The 25,107-nt window shown below is 54.3% G+C and overlaps 12 protein-coding genes across 12 annotated transcripts; 4 read left to right on the top strand and 8 right to left on the bottom strand.

The window, feature by feature from the left end:
• Positions 1-209: 209 nt before the first annotated feature.
• On the bottom strand, positions 210-1,959 carry SNOG_03609 (hypothetical protein; the record flags this gene model as incomplete). Its single annotated transcript, XM_001794113.1, has 2 exons — positions 433-1,959; positions 210-386 (listed from the first exon to the last, which is right to left on the bottom strand). The coding sequence occupies exons 1-2, from the start codon at positions 1,660-1,662 to the stop codon at positions 210-212; spliced, it is 1,407 nt and encodes a 468-aa protein (XP_001794165.1). The 5' UTR covers positions 1,663-1,959.
• Positions 1,960-2,321: 362 nt separating this feature from the next.
• On the bottom strand, positions 2,322-3,512 carry SNOG_03608 (hypothetical protein). The gene is made up of 4 exons (XM_001794112.1): positions 3,422-3,512; positions 3,310-3,372; positions 2,929-3,204; positions 2,322-2,879 (listed from the first exon to the last, which is right to left on the bottom strand). The coding sequence occupies exons 3-4, from the start codon at positions 3,201-3,203 to the stop codon at positions 2,558-2,560; spliced, it is 597 nt and encodes a 198-aa protein (XP_001794164.1). The 5' UTR covers position 3,204; positions 3,310-3,372; positions 3,422-3,512; the 3' UTR covers positions 2,322-2,557.
• Positions 3,513-4,118: 606 nt separating this feature from the next.
• On the top strand, positions 4,119-4,577 carry SNOG_03606 (hypothetical protein; the record flags this gene model as incomplete). The annotated part of the gene is made up of 1 exon (XM_001794111.1): positions 4,119-4,577. One exon carries the CDS (start codon positions 4,119-4,121, stop codon positions 4,575-4,577), a length of 459 nt encoding a protein of 152 aa, XP_001794163.1.
• A 1,317-nt stretch (positions 4,578-5,894) lies between these two features.
• SNOG_03605 (hypothetical protein) lies at positions 5,895-6,189 on the bottom strand (the record flags this gene model as incomplete). Its single annotated transcript, XM_001794110.1, has 2 exons — positions 5,895-5,936; positions 6,073-6,189. 2 exons carry the CDS (start codon positions 6,187-6,189, stop codon positions 5,895-5,897), a joined length of 159 nt encoding a protein of 52 aa, XP_001794162.1.
• Positions 6,190-7,204: 1,015 nt separating this feature from the next.
• SNOG_03604 (hypothetical protein) lies at positions 7,205-7,405 on the bottom strand (the record flags this gene model as incomplete). The annotated part of the gene is made up of 2 exons (XM_001794109.1): positions 7,205-7,240; positions 7,301-7,405. The coding sequence occupies 2 exons, from the start codon at positions 7,403-7,405 to the stop codon at positions 7,205-7,207; spliced, it is 141 nt and encodes a 46-aa protein (XP_001794161.1).
• Positions 7,406-9,083: 1,678 nt separating this feature from the next.
• On the top strand, positions 9,084-10,185 carry SNOG_03603 (hypothetical protein; the record flags this gene model as incomplete). The annotated part of the gene is made up of 2 exons (XM_001794108.1): positions 9,084-9,563; positions 9,613-10,185. The coding sequence occupies 2 exons, from the start codon at positions 9,084-9,086 to the stop codon at positions 10,183-10,185; spliced, it is 1,053 nt and encodes a 350-aa protein (XP_001794160.1).
• Positions 10,186-11,875: 1,690 nt separating this feature from the next.
• SNOG_03602 (hypothetical protein) lies at positions 11,876-14,836 on the bottom strand (the record flags this gene model as incomplete). The annotated part of the gene is made up of 1 exon (XM_001794107.1): positions 11,876-14,836. The coding sequence occupies one exon, from the start codon at positions 14,834-14,836 to the stop codon at positions 11,876-11,878; it is 2,961 nt and encodes a 986-aa protein (XP_001794159.1).
• Positions 14,837-15,216: 380 nt separating this feature from the next.
• SNOG_03601 (hypothetical protein) lies at positions 15,217-19,969 on the bottom strand (the record flags this gene model as incomplete). Its single annotated transcript, XM_001794106.1, has 2 exons — positions 15,217-19,627; positions 19,689-19,969. The coding sequence occupies 2 exons, from the start codon at positions 19,967-19,969 to the stop codon at positions 15,217-15,219; spliced, it is 4,692 nt and encodes a 1,563-aa protein (XP_001794158.1).
• Positions 19,970-20,793: 824 nt separating this feature from the next.
• Positions 20,794-21,396, top strand: SNOG_03600 (hypothetical protein; the record flags this gene model as incomplete). The annotated part of the gene is made up of 1 exon (XM_001794105.1): positions 20,794-21,396. The coding sequence occupies one exon, from the start codon at positions 20,794-20,796 to the stop codon at positions 21,394-21,396; it is 603 nt and encodes a 200-aa protein (XP_001794157.1).
• Positions 20,884-22,815, bottom strand: SNOG_03599 (hypothetical protein; the record flags this gene model as incomplete). The annotated part of the gene is made up of 3 exons (XM_001794104.1): positions 20,884-21,074; positions 21,125-21,326; positions 21,583-22,815. 3 exons carry the CDS (start codon positions 22,813-22,815, stop codon positions 20,884-20,886), a joined length of 1,626 nt encoding a protein of 541 aa, XP_001794156.1.
• A 155-nt stretch (positions 22,816-22,970) lies between these two features.
• SNOG_03598 (hypothetical protein) lies at positions 22,971-23,132 on the top strand (the record flags this gene model as incomplete). The annotated part of the gene is made up of 2 exons (XM_001794103.1): positions 22,971-22,985; positions 23,010-23,132. The coding sequence occupies 2 exons, from the start codon at positions 22,971-22,973 to the stop codon at positions 23,130-23,132; spliced, it is 138 nt and encodes a 45-aa protein (XP_001794155.1).
• Positions 23,133-23,435: 303 nt separating this feature from the next.
• SNOG_03597 (hypothetical protein) lies at positions 23,436-25,098 on the bottom strand (the record flags this gene model as incomplete). Its single annotated transcript, XM_001794102.1, has 3 exons — positions 23,436-23,600; positions 23,812-23,902; positions 24,224-25,098. 3 exons carry the CDS (start codon positions 25,096-25,098, stop codon positions 23,436-23,438), a joined length of 1,131 nt encoding a protein of 376 aa, XP_001794154.1.
• Between the last annotated feature and the right edge of the window lie 9 nt (positions 25,099-25,107).

Genomic DNA, 25,107 nt, shown 5'->3' with positions numbered 1-25,107 from the left:
GTTGTCGGTCCAGCAATAAGTCAAAATCACTGCTCCGCCTGCAGCAGTCCAATTATGTAGAAGTTCCGTAGGCCGTGACAGTGCCAAAGTTCAGCTTGGGCGTACCCAGTCCAGATACGAAGCAAGGGCTTTCATGGCGCTTCGCTCGTCTCTTCATCAATTATGTGAGTTCTTCATCACAGTATGTTCTCTCCGTGGTACCGAAGCGATCAGTGTCTGCCTCCGGTGTCGCGTTCATGTTGCTCGGCAACCTCTCTAGCATAAAACTCGACGAGCATAGTTCCGTATGCTTCCATCTCTTCTAGCGGTACGGCGAGGCGGAAATCGTTTAGCAAAAGGAACTGCAGTTCGAGGTGGTTCAGCTCTACCAAGGGCAATCCACCAACCTGTAGCGCGTTAGTCAGGCTCTGTTCCCAGGGCAGAACAACATACTTTGGCATATCTCGAATTGGTGTAAAAGACATCGGAAAAGAATTTGCTCGCGCAGGTGACGCCCGCAATCACAAGACGATGAATGTTGAAGCTATCGACAACGAAGAAGTGTGAGAGATTGTATGGGTCGGCCTCGAGATCTTGCTGGGGCGGAGAGGGGGGTTGGCTGCCTTGCACTGATGCATCAGTCTGTTTGCCTAGCGAGCCAGAGGGTGGTGGTGTAGCTGCTTGCACCGAGACGGGCCGTGACTGTGGTGTCGCCGTGGCAGTTGAAGTGGCGGATGCTGCAGCATTCACACGTTCAAGGGACTGCTGGTTCGCTTGGCGCAGACTCAGCATGGGCCCGGCGTTCACTCTCTCGGTCATCCTGTCAAAGTAGACGAGCAGGCTTAGGAACACCTCGTAGGTGGTGGGGCAGTATTTGTGGATGCGGCTGAGATAGCTGAGAATTGATATGCTGGGCACATTCTTGCCATGGAAAGCTAAGACGCTTGTCGTTTGCTGGCTCAGCCCTGCAGTGCCTTCTGGCGGTGGTATTTGGCGGTGCAGATGGTCGTGTTGTCGATCGTTTGTGGTAGTGATCTTTGTCAACAGACCAGCCACCATTTCGATGATGTCCGAAACGGGCATTTCGCTGATCTCGTACTGGGGGCCAATGTCTGCGGGGTCTCTCCGCTGCCGCCGCGAGAGCGACCTGGTCTGGGAGAAGGGGCTTGCATCATCGATGGCGAAGCTCTGGATGTGCGACAAGCTCTTAACTTTTATCCGCCGCGGTGAGGCTGAAGTGGAGTCCGCTAACGAACGCAACGACTGCACCGGTGATGGCTGTGCAGCAACTGGTGCCGCGGAGGACCCTGGTCGAGCGATGGTGCCGGACGGGGTAGGTTGCTGTGATTGGGGCTGGACGCGCGGGCTGGGAGGCGGGACTCCTGCTGCGTGCTGAGGCGTGCGAAGATGCGACGTGGGCGCTGAGGCATCATGCTGCTGTGGAGGTGGAGGTGGTGCTGGTGTGGTTGAGGTTGGTGGGGCTTCAGTTCCGCCCATTGGAACGTCTGCAGGGGGCGCCGCTACCCGCGATGGTAGATGCGGGTTTGCTGAGGGCGACGGCCGCACGGGGTGGTGCACAGCGGGCGACTCTTGTGTCTGCGCCTGCGCATGCCCACTTCCGCCGCCAAACATGGTGCTGTGGAAGTGATTTCCACCGAAGTCGCTCACTACAATCGATCCCATTCCGCGATGCAGGCCGGTAAAAGGCTAGAGGAGTAGGTGACAGGCGTGGAGAGGAGAGCGCGGGCACGGTGATAGTGCTGGGGAGAAGGAGCGTGTGGTTGAGTTGGGCGCTGAGGAGGAGGTGGGCAGTGTCGGACGTGCCTCGCCGGTGGTAGAAGCTCTTATCGCTGCGAAAGCGGGAGGCTACTCAAATACACTTCACCGCGAGTTCAGGAATGGCATGTCCAGCTCTTTCCTGCCGTACCCAAAGCGAATTGGACGGCGACGCGTCTCGAGGGTGTAGGGGGGCGGGTTAATGCAGTCGAGGCTGCGGTGGTGTTGGGGTGAAGAGGTGTCGATGTTTGAGATTGCGTGGGGAGTGCGCCCAGACCAACGGTCGTCATACGGCTGCTGGCTTGATCTTGAACCCTTGGCCGCTGCACATGAACATTGACTATCAAGGACCCTGCGTAATGACAACATGCATGCCCGTTTATTCAAGGACTGCCCGACACTCGTTCATTTATGAGTAAGGCAGAAAGCATCATGCAGCGTTTTCTCAACGTCTGCACGTGACAAGCGCGCTGCGCCAAAAGAAATCATGGACACGCACATGGGAGGGATGCTCAAACACCGTGTTCTGATTGGCCAGACGTCTTGACAGCCTCCAACGTGGATTGCTCAAGTCATGTATCTAACAGCTGCTAGCACGAAACTAAGTCTTGAGGTCCCGACAAGGAAAGCACAGCGGGCTTGGTTGCGACCAGCATGTGGGCAGGCCTTGCTCTGTTAAGCTGTGCATTTATTCATGCTTGCTTGTTATTCATCACCAAGCTCGCTTCTGCCAGAGCACCGCTGCAAGTCTTGTGCTAGAATATCCTCATCACACTTCCCTGACAGCATGCTGCCTCCACATCTACTGCTTGCCAGGCCCATCGTACTTCTGGTCCGGCAGATACAAGTGTCGCTGGGCGCCCTTGGCTGTAAGCACCACCATGCGGATCACACCTCCAGAGCTACCGTCCCACTTGATGGCCTCTGCCAACGCACCCTTGACGAAGCTGATGCCGTCCTCCTCACTCATGCCTTCCTTCCAGTTGGCGTCGCAGTAACCGTAGATGTATGTGGAGCCCGAACCGCCGATTGCGTACGACTGCTTGTGTAGGGATCCTCCAAGAGGAATCGAGTAGACCTGGCCGCCATGTCGCTGATCCCACCCAGCAATGATCATTCCCGCACTGCAAAGTGTTAGCAATACACCAACAGTGCAGTGCACTGCCGACTCACGATAACTGGTCCTTGTTCGAGTAACACAGCTCCTGGAAGATGGCTGCGGCAGTCTGTGTCGTCGGAGGCTCGTCGTTTGTGATGCCGTACATTCCCAGATGGTAGTGAACAATGTCAGCAACAGCCTGTGTGTCCGCCGCTGAGCCAGATCTGCAGCACCAGATCGTGTCGTGGACTTGTGTGAGCTTGTCGGTGACTCGATTTGCGATGTATGCGCCCGTAGTTGTTCTGCTGTCTGCGCCTAATATTACGCCGTCCTTGAAGTTGATTGCCATGCTGAGCGGGTGTTAGAATTGCAAAGTCGCTGTGGTCTAGGCGGTAGTACGAACATCGATGTGCCTAGGCTGTACAGTTTGTTAGCCTTTGGTTCGAAGCTGGAGCCTTATGGTATTTCGTACTTGACTTCACCCTTCTTGAGATGATCCATGTCGACATGAATGCCATCTGTGTTTGGTGTAAGCTTGTAGCTTGTGTATTGCGGAGGCAAGTCTACCTTCTCCGATCATGCCTGTGGTCATCATCGTGACGGTCGAAGCTTGCAGGGTATCCGTTTGCAAGAATTGGAATGAGGAGAAGCTATCGAGTGATTTCGCGGGGTCGTATGAGCGGCGGGGGGTTGTCGTGTGGTTGATGCCGCGACAGGCAACATGAGCTACGCAACGGCAGCTCGATGCTTGGCGCTGCACTAGTGGTTTTAGTCGCTAGCCGCCGTCGGTGTCGCGCATCACGTCTCGTTCCAGGGCCGAAGGCGGCGGTCAAGTAGCACTTGGGAGTCACGACATGATCGAGCTGCTCCGGATTTCCTTCTGTCTAGTATAGATCTTTGTGCGCTTTGGACTTCGGGTCGACCTGCGCCTTCCCTACCATGACTTCCACGCTCGATACCTTCATGTCGTACCTCAAGATCCCAGTTCTGGCGTCTTCGGGTCTTGCAGCCGTTATAAGCGGTCTCCTCTACTTCAAGCAGAAGTAGGTAGTCTGCCTTTATACTGTATCAGCCCGCTAAATATCACAGTGAATTAATATATCCTCGGGGCTTCCCGCCCGACGCCCGTACCAATGTCCCTCGTCCCCCCCAGTTCGGCATTCCAGACTTCGAAGAGCTTTTCATTCCCACACCAGATGGCGAGTCGCTCAGCGCATTCTACATCCGGGCGAATAAGCAGCATGCACGCAACGTCACCGTCTTGATGTTTCATGGCAACGCCGGCAACATTGGCTATCGGCTCCCCATTGCAAAGATCCTCGAGAACGAGCTACGGTGCAATGTCTTGATGTTACAGTACCGCGGCTATGGCCTTTCTTCAGGCAACCCGAATGAGAAGGGTCTCATGATCGATGCTCAAACAGGGTTGGACTACATCCGCCAACGACAGGAGCTTCGCAACACGAAGATCGTCGTCTACGGGCAAAGCATTGGAGGCGCAGTCTCGGTTGGGCTGGTTGCACGCAATCAGAAACATGGTGACATCGCCGGTGTAATCCTCGAAAACACATTCACTTCGCTAAAGAAGCTCATTCCAAGGTCAGTCATGTCGCGTGCTCAGAGGAGCTCTGTTGACTCCCTCATAGTGCCTTCCCTCCTGCTAGGTTCCTCGCTCCACTCTGCCACCAGATCTGGCCTACAGAAGCAACATTACCCCAGATAACGAAAGTTCCAATTCTCTTCCTGAGTGGTTTGAAAGATGAAATAATCCCGTGAGTTCCTACGTATCTTGAGGTACCTAAGCTCCAGCAGTTTGTCCCGATCCTAATGACTCTAGGCCTTCACATATGACCCGACTATTCCAAGTCTGCAAAGCTCCCAAGGTCTGGAGAGAACTACCGAACGGAAGTCACAACGACACTGTTGCCGAGCCTCGCTACTTCCAGTACATCGACGACTTCCTGCGCGAATTCGTAGACGAGTAAAACTTTCGTTGGAAGCCATGGGAGACCCGCGTGGATCGTCCGCATATCACTCTCTGCAACAGCATAGATACAGGCGAGAATCAGGCGCCATAACAATCCTTGTCCCTTCACGCAAACCTCTTACCGCTACTGATGACTATTGCGATGATCCACCAGCTTCGTATCCCTTTTGACACGTCATATGCATATGAAGCAAGCCTGGAATGATTAAGTCCCATTCTCCACAGATGGGCGCATGCTTAGCAGCGCGCAAGCGATGCAATCCGGCGCATCCGAAGGACGATGTCGGTTGATGATTTTATTGAGCGACATGTCGTTGGCGGAAGCGAGGCGTTTCAGTGTGGAAGACGAATAGTCACTACCGGTGGCGAGAAAGGAGCCTCACATGTTGCTCGGCACTTCGCTGGCAGCGACTACTGTAGAGTATCACCGACGAAGGAACATGACAAGGGTCTACGAACCCAGCTAGTGGACGGATTGATATCATACCCGGCAGATTCCATCGTGCGTGCCAGACTGCATGAAGAATAGTCTTCATCACGATCGTGTGCTTGTGTAATGGCTCCTCCGTGCAAGGGTGTTGGCTGGTAGAACGTTGTGTCGGGCTCGAAAATCCTGTAGACAACTCCCGGTCTTTTGAACGCCTGTTACCATGACGCTATGCTCTAATAATGGGAGCGCCAGGGCCAGACTCGAATACGAGATGTAAAAGATCGCCAGGGGTGGCTCCGCTTATCGTCTGGACCTTACAATGAGGCGTTCTCGAACATCAGATGTGTTGAAGATCTACAACACAGCCACAATCGCTTCTCGTAAGTCATCCTCGTATGCGCTTGGGGGCCGACGTGGGCGCGAACGACCCATGGACTTGAGCGCAAACCTTTGCCCCAATATCTCCACAAGTTCAGTGACGCGGGTAGAATTTGATATTTCTCCAGCCCGCTACGCAATTAGAATCGTCCCATGTCGAAGTAAGGATGGTCACACATGAGCCATACCGTGTTCAGCCTAGCAGGTGCCCTGTTCATGAATGTGGCGAAAATTTAATGAACAACTCATACATACGTGCATGTGGGCTTGAAGGTATCAGCCCACGTCTAGAAACGTAAGCTGTAAGCTGTGAAGGATATGACAGTGCGCATTGGCTTCGGCACGTTCGTTGCTCAATGTCCACCGGGAGTTGACGTTGTGGCGCGAGCGATGTCACGCCACCCGATGACTAAGACAGCAAACCTTGAGATTCCCCATGGAACCTGCGACCGGAAAGCCTGAATTTCGCATCATAGAGGAGATGGGAAATCCGAATCCGATGCACTTCTCCACGCAGCTGCAGACATCTTGCTGCGACATCATGGCCTGCCTTGCAGAAATACCGCACATGTACGACGCGAGAGCTACTTGTTGCGCCAGGTCAATTGTCGATACTGTCGAAACATCGTCCTAGGAGTTCCTGTACCATGGATGATCTTCTCCCAAGGAATGAATTGCGGCTGTGTACTCGGCGCATTGTCGATCCCTGCGGTCAGGCCGAACTGTGGCAAAGACGTTTCGCAAGCGCTGATTGGCCGCATGGCTCCGGAAAGTGTCGCGAGTAAACGTCCCGGATAGTCAAAGTTCACTTCAGTACGGAAAAAATGCTGGCCTCCGAAACATTGTCTCCATTCCTATGCACAGACGGGCTGTATTTGGTAGGACCCGCCGACAAGACCGTCGCGCCAGCTCTGGCGTCGCACCGGCATATCGGTTCCCAAGCGCACTCATGCAGCCCATCTTGCATCCCTTCCCTCCCAGTGCGCTTCCATCGCAGGGCTTATCAGAATGCACGGGGCCGAGACAATCAATCACCAGTCTTTCGGGCTCTTGTCGTGCCGGGCCTCCCTGTACATGTCCATCCATACTTTGTTCTTCGGCCATGTCATGTTGAAGCTTCCGAGCGGCCACGCGGCGCCCACTTCGAACCCTAGGCGACATGAACCTCCCCTGGTGGTCAAGTTCGTGCATGTGCTGTGTGGACCATAAATCAGCCCAGGGACCCGTTCATTGGTCAGCAGCCCAGATTTGCGTCTGGGTTCGCTCGGAAGGACTTTGTTCTTTCTTCAGAATTACTTCATGACGTCGAGCTAGCCCAAAATTATACAGGCGGTTTCCTAGCAAGGAAGCTGCATCTGGCGCTTGTGTCATGGGCCGTAATCTTTCTTGCTCGACAGAACTTGAAGGAAGTGTTCGAAAAGCGGCCGCAAGCATCGTGCATCGAGATTGAAACCACGTATACTGAATTATCCTTTCCAGCATCTATGACACGTTTCTACAGGATTCTCACTAAACTCTTACAGTATTAGGGGTGCAGACATCGCTAAGCTTTCGCTCAGGTTCCGGGATCAGCGCCATCGGCCCAAGGAATCTAGAAACGGTATCACTCGCCACACGAGCATTTGTAACTTCCACAATGCCTGTTACCAACCCTGTCCTTGCTTCGAGGCGTCCAATCACCTGTGATTCGTTGACTTTTGGTGATCTTTTTGCCTTCAGTGGTTTCGGTTAGACCCTGTTGCTGCTCCACAGCCATTCTGACAGCCACAGGGTCTAGATACCGGACCCAATCACGGCCCAAGAAGACACTCAATTCGGAGGCAATCGACACAGAAGGCTTTCAAAACCCCAGTGCGGCTTTCCCGCTTCGCCGGGCCAGCCATCAATAACTCGTGGAACCCTTTCCACTACTCGTCATCCACAAAAGCACGTACTCGGTCCCTGCCGTTACGCTGTCAAACCTCATAAGGCTTGAGAACATCGCTTCTGCTGTCTGAGTGGCCGCGCACATCTGTCCATCAATCTTCGTCCCGCTTTAAGCGAGCGTCTTGCAGGTAGTCACTCAACCGGAACCGTCAATCTTCCCTGGTACGGTCTCACCTACTCCGCGCTTCTTTTTTTACACACGATCCTCACACTGCCTCCTTCTCTTATTGGCATACCCTGAACCTCGTCTCCTTGAGAAGGATTGCATTTCGGTGTTCATACTATCCGGCTCGCCACTCTCTTATACGGCTGTTTCGATATAGTAGTAGGTACGTTATGTTTTTTTTTAGTGTGATGGAGGATACAGTTCATTGTTTGGGCTCAGTACACATTCGTTTTTTTAGGCATCCTTTGAAACTCGTTGACATGGACTAACATGGCTTTTGTTTGGGTCCAACAGTGGTTTGCGCTACCAGTCGTTTGCGAAGGACAAGTACCAATGGGCGACCTACCTCCTACCTCTCGGCCACAGGCTCTGGACAACGCAGCAACCGGTTTTGCGCGTGATGGGAACCAAAGTCTTCCTACTGCCTCCCAAAAATCACCAGAAATCAGTACTCCGTTCTACTCGCAGCTAAGCGCCATCCCACAAAGCCAAACTCGACCTGACTATCGTTCCTCGGGGCATCCAATAGCACAGTATCCACCTCTGGACCATGGCGTGTCACCCTTGAACATGTCCTCGATGGCTGGCGCATTGCCTGATTACGGTTCAATCGAAGATGTGTCAGTCAATCCTCAAGGCTCTCATGCCATACCTCGCTCGCTCTCTGGCGCGTCAACATCGGCTGTTGTTTATCAGATGGGTCAGAATATGCAGATGGCTCCACACGCCTCTAGCAGTATGCCCTAATCACTCCTCGTACGGCAATGGATACGCTGCGGGTCCTTACCAGCAGCAGGCTTACGCGCAGGGCCCTCAGCACAATGCGTACGTGCCATTTGGTCCCAACCAGGCGCGCATGCCCCCGAATTCAATGCAACCAGCTTACCAAAATTTCCCTGGAGCTTCACAATACATGTACTATTCAGCACCGTACGGACATCAAGGCCAGTACAATCACGGGTATCCCGTACAGGGATTGCAGACCCAGGCGCTATATGGAAGAAGAGAAAGCATGACAGACATCGGCGCTGGAGTGGCTAGTCCACAACACATGAACTATCAACAAGTCGATGGAGGATTTCCAGGCACGCGTGTAGGTACCATAGGTCTGCAAGGTGATCAAGCTGGAATGGGCTTGCCTTTTATGAGAGCACAAGGTAAGTTACACTCTCTCCAACACCAGAGAACACGGCACGTTGTAACGAGGATCTTAACTAACAGCATGCTCACAGGCATGACCCAATCCGGTCCTGTCAGCTCGATACCTCGTGGACCACCCCGAAAACCGAAACAATCAGGCCACGCGCTCTGGGTTGGAAATCTCCCTCCGGGTACAACGGTTATGGCTCTCAAGGACCACTTCTCGCGTGAAGCGACCAAAGATATCGAGAGTTTGTTCTTGATCTCGAAGAGCAATTGTGCCTTCGTAAACTATCGTTCAGAGGCTTCATGCACAGCCGCTATGCATCGGTTCCACGACTCTCGCTTCAATGGTGTCCGCCTTGTCTGTCGGCTACGTCGCAGTTCAGCGCCCGCCTCAGGAGTACCCACAGGACCATCAGCTATGGTAGGCACGCAGCAGGCCAACGCGTCACCGCCACATAGTCCACAAGTTGGCGACGAGACAGCCGATGAAGCAAAAGGAGGCGTCACGGAACAGTTTCCTGTCCAGGATAAAGATGCTGCTCCGGGAGCTTCTACACCTTCAAGCAAATACTTCATCGTCAAGAGTCTGACACTTCAGGACTTGGAGCTCAGTGTTCGCAACGGAATATGGGCCACACAATCCCACAACGAAGACGTTCTAAACAAAGCCTTCAGGGTAAGCATGTTTTTTTCGGGCACGCTGTACCTCTACTAACTCATTGCAGTCGACTGAAAATGTTTACCTGATTTTCTCGGCGAACAAGTCCGGCGAGTACTTTGGCTACGCCCGAATGACCTCCCCCATTCTTGAGGATGGATCCCAGGTCGTTGGCGAGGCGCCCAAACCCGAAAATAGCGTTGATGCGCCTGACGTTCCTAAGTCAATCCCTACATCGGCAACCGAGTGGGCTCCCAGAGGCAAGATTATCGACGATTCGGCCCGCGGCACAATCTTCTGGGAAGCAGAACTTTCCGAAACGGAAGCGGAGGAAGAAATGCCTGAGAAAGATGACAAAACTGTTGACGGAGACAATCAAGTGGTTGCACAGAGCTGGGGCAAACCATTCAAGATTGAGTGGTGCTCGACCCAACGTCTACCATTTTACCGCACGCGTGGGCTTCGTAACCCCTGGAACGCCAACCGAGAAGTCAAAATCGCAAGGGATGGCACTGAACTCGAGCCTAGTGTTGGCGAGCGTTTGATCCAGATGTTCCACCGCCTTGGACCTTCCGGCGCTGGAGCAGCTGTGATGGCCCCGCACCCACAGCTTGGCATGCCTAATATGCGCCCATTCTAGGCATGTACTTTCCTCGGAGTTGGGCACTTTTGCATGGCATTGGGTTTTGAAAATGCATTACTTCAGGATTTGCATTGGAAACGTGGCACATGCACTTTTTAATGGTTAAGAGCTTATTGGACTTGCCGGTCAGGTCGGTTACCCTTCATCTAGTCGAACCGAAGCTCGACGACGCAACGATGTCTTTGGTCTGAGAGATGATACGAAGACATACGCGAAGAGCTTTGCATCAATGTAATTGGGCGGTCTCTCTCCGCTCATGTCTTGTTAGTTGTAATCTCTACGAGCATTTCCATTGTCTTCTAATGTAACATATCCTTCTCATGCATGGAGTTGTGGGCCATCTGCTGTGTAAAACAGTACTCCTAATGGCAAGGTTTCCGAAGTATCCACATGTGCATATTGGTCACGTCACCGAAGTCCTTTCTCAGGTCGCAGACAGAGCCCGATCCATCAGGTCCCACAATCCTCTAAACGCGAAATAAGCGCTTCTACAGTCCTTACCCTTCCGAGTCTCCTTGATTATTCTCGCAAGTCTCATGCACCACCATTATCCGACGCTTTCGTAAACTTGAGCTGGCTTCCATGCGGCGAAACGCTCTTGTGCCCAATTTACCCGGTCAGCCATGGTCCTCGACAATCCCCAACCCACCGTAACACAAACATCCATATACCGGCATCTGGAGTAAGATCTGGGCCTTCTTGTGTACCCCAGCCCGGCGCTCTTCGCCCGCAGCCAATCACGACCGCAACCCCCCCACGAAGCCCACGAGAACAAACCCTCAGCCCACTGCCCACTGTGGCCAAAAAGTGTGCCCGCCTCACGGCGAGAAGTGAACAGAAGAGGCAACGGTCCGGTCGACGTTACATTTTCGCACTACTGCTCAACACGGCGCTATAACACACCGAGCCGCGCCGCAAGTTCTTTCGCGGGCGGAAATACATGCCCTAAAGAACACACCTCCAGCTGTGGGAAAGAGACACGTGCAACATGTGTTCACTTGGCCAGGAAGACTTTGCCCCCCCCCAGACGCGTCAGTTACACACGTAGCCCCCAGCCTGGCAAAAATACTTTCACCGACTTCGACGGCGCTGACGAGGGACGCCACTCTCCCTTCTAGCGGGACATGCCGCATCGAAGTTAGCCCGGCGCGTCGAGAAGAATACTGACAACTTGCATCCGTTCTCGGTGCCAGATATGGGCTTTTTACCGCCTTTTTTTTTCTCCCATGGGGGACCGTGCGCTTCGGGCCTTTTTTTCAGCGTGACGGTGACGGGGAGGTTGGTGGGAAGGCATGAGGATGAGAGGGGTGGAATTGCTAGTAGGTAGGTTTGCTGGAGCGGTGATACATGTCTGACACGAAGATTTTGTGACTTGTGAATGTTGCAATTCGTGCCTGCATATAACGTCGATGCGTCTTCTCCAAAGCAGATGTTCGTACGTGGCAATATGATACTTCGCTGTGTCATTCCGCACCAGCTTCGCTGTTCGAGCCCTAGGAAGTCGTATCCTGTCTGTGAAAAAGCGTCATAGATTCGTAGCTTCGCAGCTTGAGAGGGTATATCTAGCATGGAAACGCCGGGAAAGCAAAAGACCGCCATCTGAATAGCCAAAAAAAAACACTTCCCTTTTGTTAGAATGCCGATTTGAGAATGTGCCGATGTGAAGGAACGCAGAGACACGCTGGCTTCATCTCCTGGTCCTTCCTCTCGTTGCCTGCGCCACAACCTGAACCTCGCCCCCATCCCCTTGCTCCGCACCCTGTCCCTCCCCCTGCGTTGCCTGCGTCGACTGCCCCAGCAGCCTCATCAAATCCGCGACACCACCGGCCTTTTTCTTCTTGCCGCCCTCCTTCTCCGCAAACGCCAGCCCCATCAACCTCCTCTTCTCCTCCTGGATGCCCAACACGCGCTCCTCTACACTCTCCTCAACAACCAGTCTGAAGACCTTGGTTTCCCGCTTCTGACCGAGCCGATGCACGCGATCGACGGCCTGGTCTTCGATAGCGGGCGCCCACCAGCTGTCGGCCATGATGACGTGATTGGCGGCGACGAGGTTGAGACCCACGCTGCAGACGGCGAGAGAGGCGAGCATGATTGTGCAATTGGGGTTGGATTCGAGGGCGTCAAGGGCGGTGTCTCGTTGGGGCGCAGTCATGCTGCCGTCGATGCGTGTGAAGGTGAGACCGCCGGCGGTAAGGTGGGGTTCTAGGAGGTCGAGGAAGGAGGTCCATTGGCTGAAGACGATGGTTTTGTTGGACGGGTCTTGGGACGTGGCTTTTAAGATGTCCAGGAGTGCTTCGACTTTGCTGGATGTGTTTTGCTCAAGCGAGGCGGCGTCGGCGAGTTGGTCTTGTGTGAGCTCGGGTTTGACGGTGGTTTCCACGGCGGGCTTGACGGTGGTGCTGGAGAGGGATTCTAGCTCGGCGCGGCACATGGGGCATTTCTTCTGGACTTCGATGACGCGCTCGATGCAGGCTGTACAGAAGGTGTGCGCGCATTTGGTGATGACAGGCTCTTTGAGGGTGTCGAGACAGATCGGACAGTCTTCTTGGGAGTCGATCATGAGCTGGAGCATACTCTGCAGGGCCGCCTTGTTTTCCTCAGTCAGGTCAACAACACCCTCGGCTTCAAGCTGCTGCATGATAGAGCTAAGACGCTCTTCACCAACGAGCTGCCAGTGGTTGCAGAGCTGGCGCATGCGTAGCAATACTTCCAACAGATGACGGTATGTATCTGCACTCTTCTGTCCACCGATGTTCTTGCGGTAGACGTCGAGCGTGCCTTTTGCCTGGGCCTCAAGCGCGTCATACTTCTCCTGCTCATGAGGATGCAGCTTGATCTTGTGAACATACTCTGACAGATCAGGCAAGCGCAGGTCGATGAATGACATTTCCTTCTTTCGACGCAGACAGATGCCCGACATGAGCATTTGCAGTGCTCGGTTGCCTTGCATGTCGCCTTGCAGCACAGGTCGCATGATCGCTGTGTGGAAGATGTCGAATCTATCGAGACCACCAGATAGGCGAAGGAAGCGAATAAGACTGTACAGGTCTTTGAGATTGTTGATGATAGGCGTTCCTGTCAGTGCCCAGCGAGATTGAGCCATGAGGTTGGTGACCGCAATAGTCCTCTTCGCTTTGGGATTGCGTATGCTGTGGCCCTCATCGAGAATGATGCGGCGCCACTTGACGGAGTAAACACCTGCCTTCCGTGGTAGGTCGGTCGACTTCTGCGAGTACCACTCCACTGACACCGAGTCATATGTAGAGATGACAACGTCGTAGTTTTCAATCTGCTTTGGATCGATAGGCTGCTTGCGATTGCCATGCCAGAACATGACTCGGAGAGCATGCTCGGGCTTCAGGTGTTTCTGTATCTGGGAGGACCAATTACTCATGACGCTGACCGGCGCAAGGATAAGAGTGGCACCACAGGCATCCGGTGCCTTGCGACCGAGCTCTCGATCAGCCATGATAAGCGAGATCGTCTGGATTGTCTTTCCGAGACCCATGTCGTCGGCCAGAATACCACCAGAAGCAAGTGCAGGATTAGTGACAGAGAAGTTTGTTGCGAGGTTGGTGAATGCATTCGGCATGCGCGGGTGACGCCGCCACAGTTGGACCACGTCCTTGGTGCCCTGGGCGGGAAGCTGAGGCGACTCCTTGTCGAGCATCCACTGCAGTCCTTGTAGTTGGAAGGGGTGCAATTCGGTCTGCACAGCGCTCGGTTGCTTAGCTTTGGGCATCGTTGCCAGATCCGTCTCCTTGACACCGAACTCTTCGACCATCTGCTCAACTCTGGGGGCGTAGCGAATACTTCCACCGACAATGTCTTCGAGACTGGGCCCAGGACCAAAGCCTTGCGATGATCCTGCCATGAAATCTGCCATGTCGTTCTCGTGGTTCTGGCCACCCACTCCAACAACAACTCCGCCCTTCTTCTGCGCCTGCTTTGCGGCTTGCTTGGCCATCTTCTCCCTCTCCTTCGCAGCCGCAGCTTCTTTGCGCTTGCGATCTGCCGCGTGTCCCACAGGCAATTTGTCGGCGCGCATCTGGCTGATAAGATTCTCACGTTCCACTGGCTCATTGGTGCCATAGAACTTGAGCTCGAGCGGACATTCGAACGCGCCCTTTTCGCCCGTGATGACAGCTTCGATGAGCAGGCTGCGATTGTCCATGTACTTGGCTAGCTTGCTCGCGATAGTCCGGGGTATGTGACCAATCTGTGCGCCCTGCACATTGAGCACCTGGATCGCATTGCGGTCATACTGGTTGTGTGGCTCTCTCCTCGGCACCACCATCTCTCCAACGGTCGCATACCCATTGTAGTATCTCACCCCGACAATGTTGGTGTGCATGTTGCCGTATAGCGTCCAGGTGTGTTCCTGCTCATTTATGCCCTGCGTGGCTGACGCGTCTTCCTCGTCATCGTCGTGAATGTACACGGGGTCTTGTTGCGACGCGCCCGACCATGTGCGATTGTACGTTGATGTGCGTGCCTGTTTGGGTGCGCGAACGTGGGGCGAAGAGTGCGAGTGCGAATGCGCGTAGCCCTGCGAACTTGAGGCATGCGCGTCACCCTGCGACGATGAGTGGAAAGGCGAGTCGTCAGTGAGGTCTATGGTCTCGACTGGACGTTTGGAAGGCATCTTGATCTGAGGTATAGAGGAACTGCCGCAACCGGCTGCAAACTATTACACGCCCTTCTAATCTTGAAAGTTGGGAACCACAAACTGCCCGCGAACGGGTGGGCGCGGACTATTTGATTAGCTCCCGTAGGGCAGAAACACGCTAAGACGCGTAGTCACCTCCGCTGATGTCAGACGTGCAAGGATGCCAGACGTCAAATGCGACTGGTCATTTCAGGAGCAAAGTTGACGGATTGAAAAGTAATTAGTCAAAATGCTACAAATTGAAAAGGTATCAACAGAGGTTCTTATTCTATGCACAATTGTCTACAGCAAACCAGCCTACTGCAGACGACAAAGCGTTTTGCAACAAACTTCATCCCAGCGCTGCGCAATCAACTCTACGCCTTATCCAGCTCGTACTCGCGGGCATCTTGGAACAAGTCGATTATGCAACTAGCAGACCATGACTGTGTTGGGGACGAGTCGCCGCAGAAGTCACCATCCTTCTGCGTCAATTCTGTCAGTCCAGCCCAAGGACTCTCCTGGATAGCCTTCATGCATCCAGCCAATCGGCGTGTGACTTGTTGGTAGCTCTCGACGCGCTCCTCAGGCGTCTTCCGTCGTTGAAGGTCAAACTTGAGGAGGGCTCGGAGGAAGAAACCTGTTGGCCAGAGCCATTCAGGGCCTTGGTGGTAGTTCCTGCCCTTGGACGTATGGAAGTCGGTCGAGTCTTCGCTGTTGATGTAGTACCCGCGGTAGTTGAGATCAGAAGGATCCAGCGTCTTCATGCCTTGTGGTCCGAGCAGAACACGATCGGCCATCTGCAGTGCGTACCGAGCATGATCAGGATCGAACATATCCGGAGCAACCGCCATGGCGACAGGGAAGTTGGGCCGCAGCTGGTAGTCCTCATACTCTTTTCCGGATCGGTACAGATCCTTGTAGATGCCACGACGGTTGACGATCTTGGTGTTGACATCGTAGTCCTTGTCCTCTTCTGGAGTCCGAGGAACGTAGAAGGCGCGCTCGAAGTTTGCCTTGATCTTGTCGGCCCACGCTTTGTACGTGATGGTCTCCTTGCCATCGGGCAATGTCACACCCTCATACTTGAACTTGCCCTGCTCGTACAGCTGGGAGCACCAGCGGACAGCGCTGTACAGCATGCCGATCATCTCAATAGGTGCGCCGTCACGGGGTGTGCCAGGAACACCCTTGCTGTTGGCCTTCTCGCTTTCGCCCATCTTGTCCATCCAGGTTCCACAATTCCACTGGTTACCGCCGAAGATGAGACCATTCTCCCAGTCGGTCCAGATCTTGATATCGAAACCCTCTGGCTTCATCTGGCTATCGATGTTAGGGCCAGCATCGTACTCACGGAATTCTATTCCGGAAGCGTGTCGTTGTAATGCTTCTTGGATCACATCCTCGATCGTGGAGTGTACCGAGTAAGCTCGCTTGTCGTTGTGAGGGAACCAGGTGTCATCGTAAGGGAGGAAGCGTCGTGGAGCTTTCTCCTGGAGCAGATCAAGACCGTTCGGCACAATCTTGGTGTAGTCCTGAATGTTCTGCAAGAACCACCAGACCGAATCTCGGGAGTTGTATCGCGGGTTCACGCCAGATCCTAGGAGGTTGGGTACCATGCCGTGCTTGAGAACACTTGCGAAGCACATAATGTGCTCCTTGGCATCATCATACCTTTCTGTGGCCATGAAAAGACCACGGGCTGAGATCGTGATATCACGACCCCAGCATCTGGCCCAGCTGACTGCAAAGTGAGGAAGGCCAGCAGCCATACTGGGTACGTTCTTCTCCGGCCAGATAGAAGCACCTTTCACGTAACCTGTTACTTGGACGCTGACGAGGGCGAGACTCTTCAGGAAGTTGTTGCCGTTGCGTACATTTTCGCCCATGAGCTCAATTGCACGGTCAATCGCGGCGTTATAAGCAGCCTGGATAACGAGCGCGAAGTATCGCGGAAGCATGAAGCTCGGCAGCTTGCGGATAGCATCAAATCGTTCTTTGAGCCATTTGGCGGGTTCCTTAACGCGGGAATACTGTCCCTTCGATCCAGCGCGCTCAAGACGTCCGACGCAGTAGTCCAAGGCCCATTGACCTTCGCGGAGATGTTTGCAGATCGGGTGGCCCAAGTTGTTGTCGTTGACGATGTCGCGCAGTGGACTCCACCAGCCTTGCAAGCCGGCATATACAAGCTTGCCATGACCTGGGATGTCGTAGGTTCCGTCCTTGCCGTCAGAGTCATTCTGCTCCTCTGCGTCGCAACGGTACAGGATGAAGTTGAGGTCGGCCAAGTTGACGTCCTTGAAGGCTGCCCTCGCTCCGGTCGTTACATACTTGTCAAGGCCATCGGCGTGCTCAGCGCTCGCTACCGAAGTCTCAAAGAGCGCAATGCTACCAGGAGGGAACTTGTCTGGGATGCTGATCGTGGTCGAGTCGCCGGTAGTCTCAATCTTCACTCCTTGAAGGTTGTTCGTCCTGGCAGGAAGGCCGCGCAGTGTAGTCTTGTCGCCAATGACACGAGCCCTGGTCTCTTGGCTGTTATCGACATCCAGATTCCAAGCGCCGATGAGCTTTGCTTGCGTGCCTGGCAGATTTGTCTGACCAAAGCCTCCATTACCGTTCCCATATCCAGGGAATGCAGTGTGTGCAATCAAGAAGTAGCCCTTCCTGGTGTGGGGGTCGACACGATGGACAGTGATGTACTCCTGGTCGTGGTGGATGTACGTCTCAGTGTACTCCTCTTGGCCCATTTTTACATGGATTTCGTTGATGATCTTCCGGACACCTCCAATACCACCCTCACCAGCTTGCGCCTTAATGGGGCCGCCGGTTGAGTTGGTCGAAGAATAGAGTCGCTTCTCGTGGACAAGCTCAATGAGCTCGGGATAGACTTCATCGAAGCCGAACACACTCCCAGTGGCGCAAGAGCACATGGCGACCAGAGCAGCAGTCGGAAGCGTGTCACGAGCGTCGCGCTTCTGTGCAGGCATCTCGTTGTCGTGAGTACAATCCATGAACAGTGCATGTACAGGACTACGTTTGATCTTCTTGACAATAGCGTGCGACTTTGTGCCGTCTTGGTCGGCATTGAGGACCTCGTCTGTCTCGAAGCTGCCAATGGGAATACCACCATGACGGTGTACAAGTCTGCTCAACTCCTGTGTACTCCAGGCCTGCATGGCCTCTCGTATAAGACAAGAAATGCCGAGGCGCATGACAAACTTGTAGTCCATCTCTTCGGAACCAGAGAACAGCTCTGCGCAGACGAAGAGGTTGGGGTTGACGTGCCTGGCTTGGTCGAGCATGTACTCGGCCAGATGGATGGGGGTTGAGTGGCAGTTGTCGATTCGGAAACCTTGGAAGTACTTTGCCATCAGCCTGGTGTACTTGGCCATGTGCTCCCAAAGGAAAGGATTGTCCTCTGGGCCAGATCCGTATCGGAGCTTGACACAGTCGCCCCAAACAATGACTTCTCTCCTTAGGTATGCGCGCGACTTGGGACCAGCGTTATCTCGCATGGCATCGGCGGCCCAGACCCAGCCGTTGTTCACAAGCGCGAGCGCTTCCGGGTTGTGCTTCTTGGTGGTATCGTTGAGCGGCAGACGGGTGAAGTACGTCTCGATCAGCGGGTTCTTCTCGTTGACTTCACCGAGCTTGGGACCATGGGCATCTATCCGGACATACTTGATCCGGTTGAAGAGTTGCTCCATGATCTCCTTCGCGTCTCCATCATACTCCTTGTAGAATGGTAGATTGAGCTCTTGCAAGATGCGAGTGCACTCGTCTGATGCAGCGCGCTCGTCTGGGGTATCACTAGTACGGCTGTCGAAGCGACCGAAAAGAGCGCACAGGAGACCAGCTCCAGCAGCTGGGTCGATGCGGCGCCTAAACCGCTCGCCCATCCTGTCGCCCCCGAGAAGCGCGTGGTCGACGAGCCAGTCGGCCTTCTGCTTCAGCGGCCAGCCTTTGACGGCATCGAGGCCACGAAGACCAGCTTCACTAAAGCTGCCTTCGGGGAAAGTGGCTTGGCCGGCTTTCCACTTCTCCATGATTGCCTGGGCGTCCCTTTCCACGTCCACAACATAGTATTCCCACAGCTTGAGCTTGCTAAGCACATTCTCTTTGACGCTCTCCATGACCTTGACGAGGTCGGCCTCACTCTCGAATTTGGTAGGAAGCCCGTACGAAGACAGCTCCTTGCCGAATTTCAGGAGCGCCGTGTCCAGCTCGAGAGCTGGCTGCAGGTGGGGTGCAGTATCGACGTTGTAACCTGACTCTGGGTGCTCTTCGAGCCATTTGCTGTTGTTAGCTGTGTGGTTCCACACAACGTCGGTCATGGCAAGCATGCTGAACTCAGTGTGCATCTTCTCGACCATGGCCGCGACATCCGCTTCGCCCTTGGGAAAGACAGCTTTGTCAAATTCGAGCTGACTATATATGCTGTAGGGAGAATTCGACTCGCCACGGATCATGAGGGGTGTGAAATGAACCATGTTGTAGCCGCGTTGACTAATGCCGCGTAGATGGTTATCCCAATCTGTGGGGTACTCGCCCATGAATTTGGACAGCGTGGAGAAGACAATGACGCTCTCGACGGGCAATTGCTTGCCCTGGAGGGTGAGTCTCGGACATACATCGATGTAGTATGTGGATGTTCGCGTGGGTTCTGGTGATGCAACGTCGGTGAACGACCATTGTGGGAGCGGCGAGTAGGTTGTGTAGAATGAGAAGGCATTGGCAGCGTATACGGGTACGTCGATTTCCGTGGTGCCGTTGAAGTCTGGCTTGAGCCTGCGAACCACCGTTAGTGATGTGTTGTGGGGAAGTTTGGGGATTTGATGGGGAGACCCACTTGTACTCGCGATACTTGCTGCGGTCGAACTTCTCGCCCTTGGCCGGGATGTTCACCCAGAGACTGCCTTTACGACATATCGAGCTGGTACCCTGGATCTGGAAGCGGACAGAGTATGCCGGCTCGGTTGGAGGCGGCAGGTAAATGTATGTGCCCGGCACGTCTGGCGCGCCGGAGTCGGTCAATGGCAGCAGGTACACTGTCTGCGAAGCCGGATCGGAGGGAGAATCCGACGGCGCAGACGTGGCCAGGTTGACCAATTTGTTAGCGAGGGACTGCATTGGTGCGGTGAGCTGGCGGGTAAACAATGGGAAAAGATGCAATAGGTATCCTGCGGCGTGATGATAAAACAGGTGGTGTTGAGGATGAAGTTGTTGAGGAGTGGATACAAGCTATCGCAGGACACTCGAGATGATAAACACGGCTGCGGACCTCCTGCTCGAGGGAATAGAGGGACAGCTTCCCTCTGCGATGCGAAAATGAGCAGAAGCTGCAACCGTTTGATCGACGATGGGAGTCGCGAAGCATGGCAACGCTCAGGTACCCGCGGCCGCGGGACAGACGTCATCGCTCGATTGTTGACTTCGGCTCCGCCCGCTTAGGCCAGCCGTAGACTAGTTCCCCATCTCATCGTATTTACCTGCACCGCAACCGAGTCATGCGATTTGGTGTCATGAACGCTTCGACTCACATCAGATGGATTCTTTTCTTTCTAGGTCAACAAGTCTTGATTTATTGCAGTGGTGCATCTTAGAGTTCATCTAGTAGAAGGCTACATTCTATCTTCAATGTGATCCTCTTTTCATTCATTATTTCCATCAATTCTTCGTTTCGTCTTAAGTCCCATGTCTTACCGCTGTAGAGGCACGTGCTATTGATGGAGTTCTAAACACCTCTTACTTTCTTCGCAAATAATGTGGCATATCTAAACGTCTCTTCGTATGAAGGAAAGAAGAGAGCGGAAAACATGGCCGGCCGCCCTCAATCGCTCTATCCAAACTGCTTGCCTCCCTCCCTCAAACCTCCCCCGTAAATCATCCCAACTTCTGCCCAACATCTCTCTTACCACTCCACCGCGCAACAAGTCTTACGCATTACTCCAACCATGCTCCATCACCACCGCGCCTCCCAGCACACCACCCTATCCTCCACGACACCATCAACAACCACATCCGCATCCAGCCGCTCCCCCGTCTCAATAACCTACCCAATCGACTCCACTCGCAAAGTAACCATGCAACTCGACTTCCTCGACGCTGTGCACTACACCCTCGCCGAATGCCAAACCTGGCTCCGCGACCGCCAACTTTCCCTCGAGCGCACAGAAACCCACGCCCTCGAGCGCCGCTGGGCCAAATCCCGCGCCCACCGCCTGCTCCTCGGCCGCTGCACCATCGCCGGCGCGCCCATCGACGACGCCATCCTCTACTGCTTACGGCGGTCGAATGCGCATTTCAAAAACAACCCGTACGGCCTGTCGTCGGCGCCGTATTGGGCGATTGCGGTCAGCATGTTGTTGTGGAGTCTTACGAATTTGGTGAATGGGTTTCTGGACGGGTTTGAGGTGTATGCGAAGTATCCGAAGGCGAAGTGTTTGACGGGGTTTATGAGTGCGTTGCCCGGAGTGTGGATGTTTATCTTGTTTTTGAAACCGGCGTTGATTGCGAATGTCAAGGACCAGTATGCGGCTATGGGGCATATTATTTGATGGGTGGGGAGGGAGAGGCGAAGAATACCTAGTATCGTCACGTATTGCTCAACCACGTTCGCAAGCGCGAGTCTTGTGTGAGTTGTACTGAGATTTGCTTCTTCTGTAGGCGATACTGGAACTTATAAGACCCATGCATGGCCGTAGCTAAAAGTCCTATTCATCTTCCATATCCGCCCATCTAGCAGTTCCTGGCGTCATTGGAACAATCGCCTCATCAGAAGAGCCCTCCACCGCAGGACCAGCACTATCAGGCCGTGACGATGCACCTCCCTCGTTCTCACTCACAACCCCACTGTTCGCACCACTTCCACTAGCCTTCATCTCCTTCTCCTCTTCCTGCTCCTCCGCAGCCTCCCAGTCCTCCACAACCTCGATCTCCTTCTTTTTCTTCTTATTGCTCAAGCTCAGCACCGCAAAGCCACCCTTGTTGCCAAACGCTGTGCCCCTAGCAACCTGTCTCAATGGCGCGCCCTTCGCTGCAGCCACGGTGCTCCATCCGCTACCAGGGCCAATGTCTGATTCCTTGCGTAGGATGTTGAGACTTGAATCTAGGCGCGCGAGTTGGATCTTGCCAATCTTCTGAGCCAAGAAAGCTTGCTGGAGAGGTTCTTGTATGGATTCCAGCTGCTTCTGCATCGAGCGTTCGTCGGTGTTGAGACGCGCGACGAGCGGGGGTTTGAGCGTGACGGCTTCACTGGGGAGGAAGTTGACTTCGAGGTCGAGACTGAAGGATGTCTTGGCCAATACAGACTTGACGACGGTGCTGACCTCTTCGATGGTCAAGGCAAATCGCGGATTCGTGACGAGGAAAGCGTTGTACGGATCGCCAGTCGTGTTGCTTGGCTTAGGACGCAATGTCGCAGTGGCTGCTGGTGCAGGTATAGGGCGTTGGACTGGTCGGGTCCGCGCACACTCTGCTAGTGTTTTCATAGGTGCCATGACGAAACGAGGTGTCTTGAAGATGGCGACATGACGATGGGGCTCGGGGTCCATGCTCTCCGTGTCAAAGCCAAAGTCTTCGGCAAGTGAATGCACGAAAGCTCGCTGATGACGCTGCATTGGCTTGAATCGGAAGCGTTTCGCTTCAGGATCAGCAGCGAACAGTCTGAGCTGCTTCTCTTGAGTAGCCGCCCATGTCGAATTCTGTTGATACATGTTCAAAGTTTCGGTGGAATACGGAACATGGTCGCTTTGGTGCTCGGGATCGACATTCAAAGCGAGAGCAAGCTTGTGGTTGCGCTCCAGGCGTGCACACTCTTCATCGCACTTCAAGGTCTTCTTCGTGTTTCCGTCTCCTTGGCGCGACGCAGCGCATTTGGCCTCCTGCTTGATCCTCTGGCATTCGCAAGTGACGAAGATCTTCTGTTGACAGGGCTTTTCTTCCTTGCACACCCCAGGGAAATGACAAGGAGACATGCATGGATGACCACAGATGCTGAGCTCCTTACCGCACGGCTGTCTGCAGGGCTCGTCGCACTCGCCTGAACGATGGCATTGTTTCTGGCACTTGTGGGCACCGCATCTGAGCGTCTTCCCACAAATCTCGCCGCAACGAACGTCCGAGAGCCAACATGGCTGATTCTTCAGTACGTTCTTACCACACAGACAAGATTTGGTCGTCAGAAATGGGCACTTGGGACAATTCTCTTCGTCCCCGTGACAATTGTGAGCCATTTGCGGATGTCCACACTCTTTCGACCGCTCGCATGCAAACCGACACGGAGGTGGCTTAGTACCACAAGGGAGTGGAGGTTGTAATACAGTGCGTCCACACTGGCAGCTGAGCTCGTCGAAGATGGCTTCCCGACAAGTCCCACATGGGCCTTTGTGGCAGAGCTCCTGGCAGCGGTGTTCGGGATTGCCACACTTCAATTGGCGGCCACAGCTACGAGTGCAAATATGTTCAGCTTCAAAGTTATCGCCTGGTCGACGGGGTGCCGCATCCAAAGGTCGCGCTTTGCGCCGATTAGATTGACGCTCTGCAGCTTTACGCTCGCCGGCACAGCATCGCTCGCCGCATTCGTGTCGTCCGCAATTCAGAGACACTCGGCAGATGCGCATACACTGTGGAGACTCTTCGGATCCTTGATGGCAGATCGACGTCGATGTCGTACGTCCACACCTACAGGCAATGGACACTCTCTGGAAGCAGGCTGAGCAATCTCCTTGATGGCACAGCTGCTCGCATGGATGTCCGCAGGCTAGTGTCTTATGACATGGTTTTGCACAATTCGGTATCGGGTCTTCGCAGGTTGTTCGGTTGGCATTCGTCATGTCCTTCAGCAGAGTCTTTCCGCAAGGGCAATAGCTCACAAGATCGGGAGATCGAGGACAATGTGGTGGCTTCGCGTCCTGCTGATGGCAAAGCTTCTGGCACATGTGTTTTCCGCAATCAAAAGGCCGACTACACACATTTGGACATTCGAACGTGCCAATCCACTCCTCCATGGCAGCAATACCATCGGCTGCGGTGTGGTATTGTCTGCTCTGCTTCTCCTCAGCTCTGTCGCGACATAGTATGTCTTTCTCTATCTGACCGCAGTAGCATCGCGCAGGAACTCGCACTTCGCATGCACCACATGGACCGTCATGACACGGCCGCGAGCACCGGTGCTCTCCACATGCCATGACTTCGCCACAAACCTCGCCGCATCCCCAACCGTGTTCGTAATCGGTATCGACGCAGCGTCGGGTCATTGACTTCTTACCGCAGAAGCAAGGCTTAGTCGGCCCCATAAGGCCACAAGGCGGACAAGGGCCAGCATGACAGGTCACAGGACAAGGGTGGGGACAACTCTTTGGCAACACCCGGGGTCGAGCACACGTCTGACCACACGAGAATGGTGGTAATCCTGGCAAGGCCTTGGGATCGAGCTCCTTCTCGCACCAACAGTGGAAGTTCTTGGGTAGGGTATCCTTGGGCAAGTTGCATCCAGGACAACGCCACTGCCTAGGGGGTGGCATTTCACCATCTTGAGCCTGCTGACGAGCTGCTGCTGAGCCTTCGTTTGTGGACCACTTCTTGATACAGCCCAGATGGAATACGGTCCAGCATGTTCGACATGACCAGACACCTCGCGAGTGCCTCTTAACATCCTCCGTGCAAATAGCACATTCGTAGTGACCATTGTCTATGTCCTCGTGTGTTCGCGTCGCGATATCTGGCGCATTCGACTTCGGTAGTTGCGGCTTCTTTTCGCGTGGCGCTCGCTGCTTGCGGGGAGCAATTGGTTGGCCAGGTTGGAATGCAGGAGCATCTGCCTGTAGCCCCGAGCTTGTCTGCGAATCTGCTTCTGAAGCACCGTTGTCCTCGGCAGTCAACTGTCCACCAAATTGCCGCCCGCCAGCGGCCAGTCGTGGGCCAAACCTGGGTCCTCTGCCCCGCGCCCGTCCGCCTCTGCCTCCGCGGTTGGTAGAAGGCGCACCATCGTGGTTTGCGGCCTCCGTCTGTGGTGCTGTGGGGGTCCCAGGTTCTGTATGCCCTCCTCTGGCGCCCCCACGGCCCCTTCCACTGCGCCCACCTCTTTGCGACATGACTTGCGACGGGACCAAAGCGTGAACCTGTCCCTGTCCCTGTCCCTCCGCTTGCTGCTCTGCTGGTGTGTTGGGGTTTCTCCGCGGGCGTCTCCGCCTGTTGGCGCCTCTTGAAGCATCACTTGTCCCTGCTGTAGCTGGCGGTGCTGCAGTGGCGGTCGACATGGTGCGTAG

This window comes from Parastagonospora nodorum, assembly GCF_000146915.1.
Source record: "Parastagonospora nodorum SN15 chromosome Unknown scaffold_5, whole genome shotgun sequence".
Lineage (NCBI taxonomy): Eukaryota > Fungi > Ascomycota > Dothideomycetes > Pleosporales > Phaeosphaeriaceae > Parastagonospora > Parastagonospora nodorum.
The sequence above is the reverse complement of the archived record's forward strand: the minus strand, read 5'-3'. Positions and strand labels throughout refer to the sequence as shown.

Bases quoted from the DNA above. Each gene is read 5' to 3' on its own strand.
- SNOG_03608 (XM_001794112.1), bottom strand. From the start codon at position 3,203: ATGGCAATCAACTTCAAGGACGGCGTAATATTAGGCGCAGACAGCAGA. The intron at 2,880-2,928 runs GTGAGTCGGCAG...AACACTTTGCAG, and splicing joins TCGAACAAGGACCAGTTATC to TGCGGGAATGATCATTGCTG.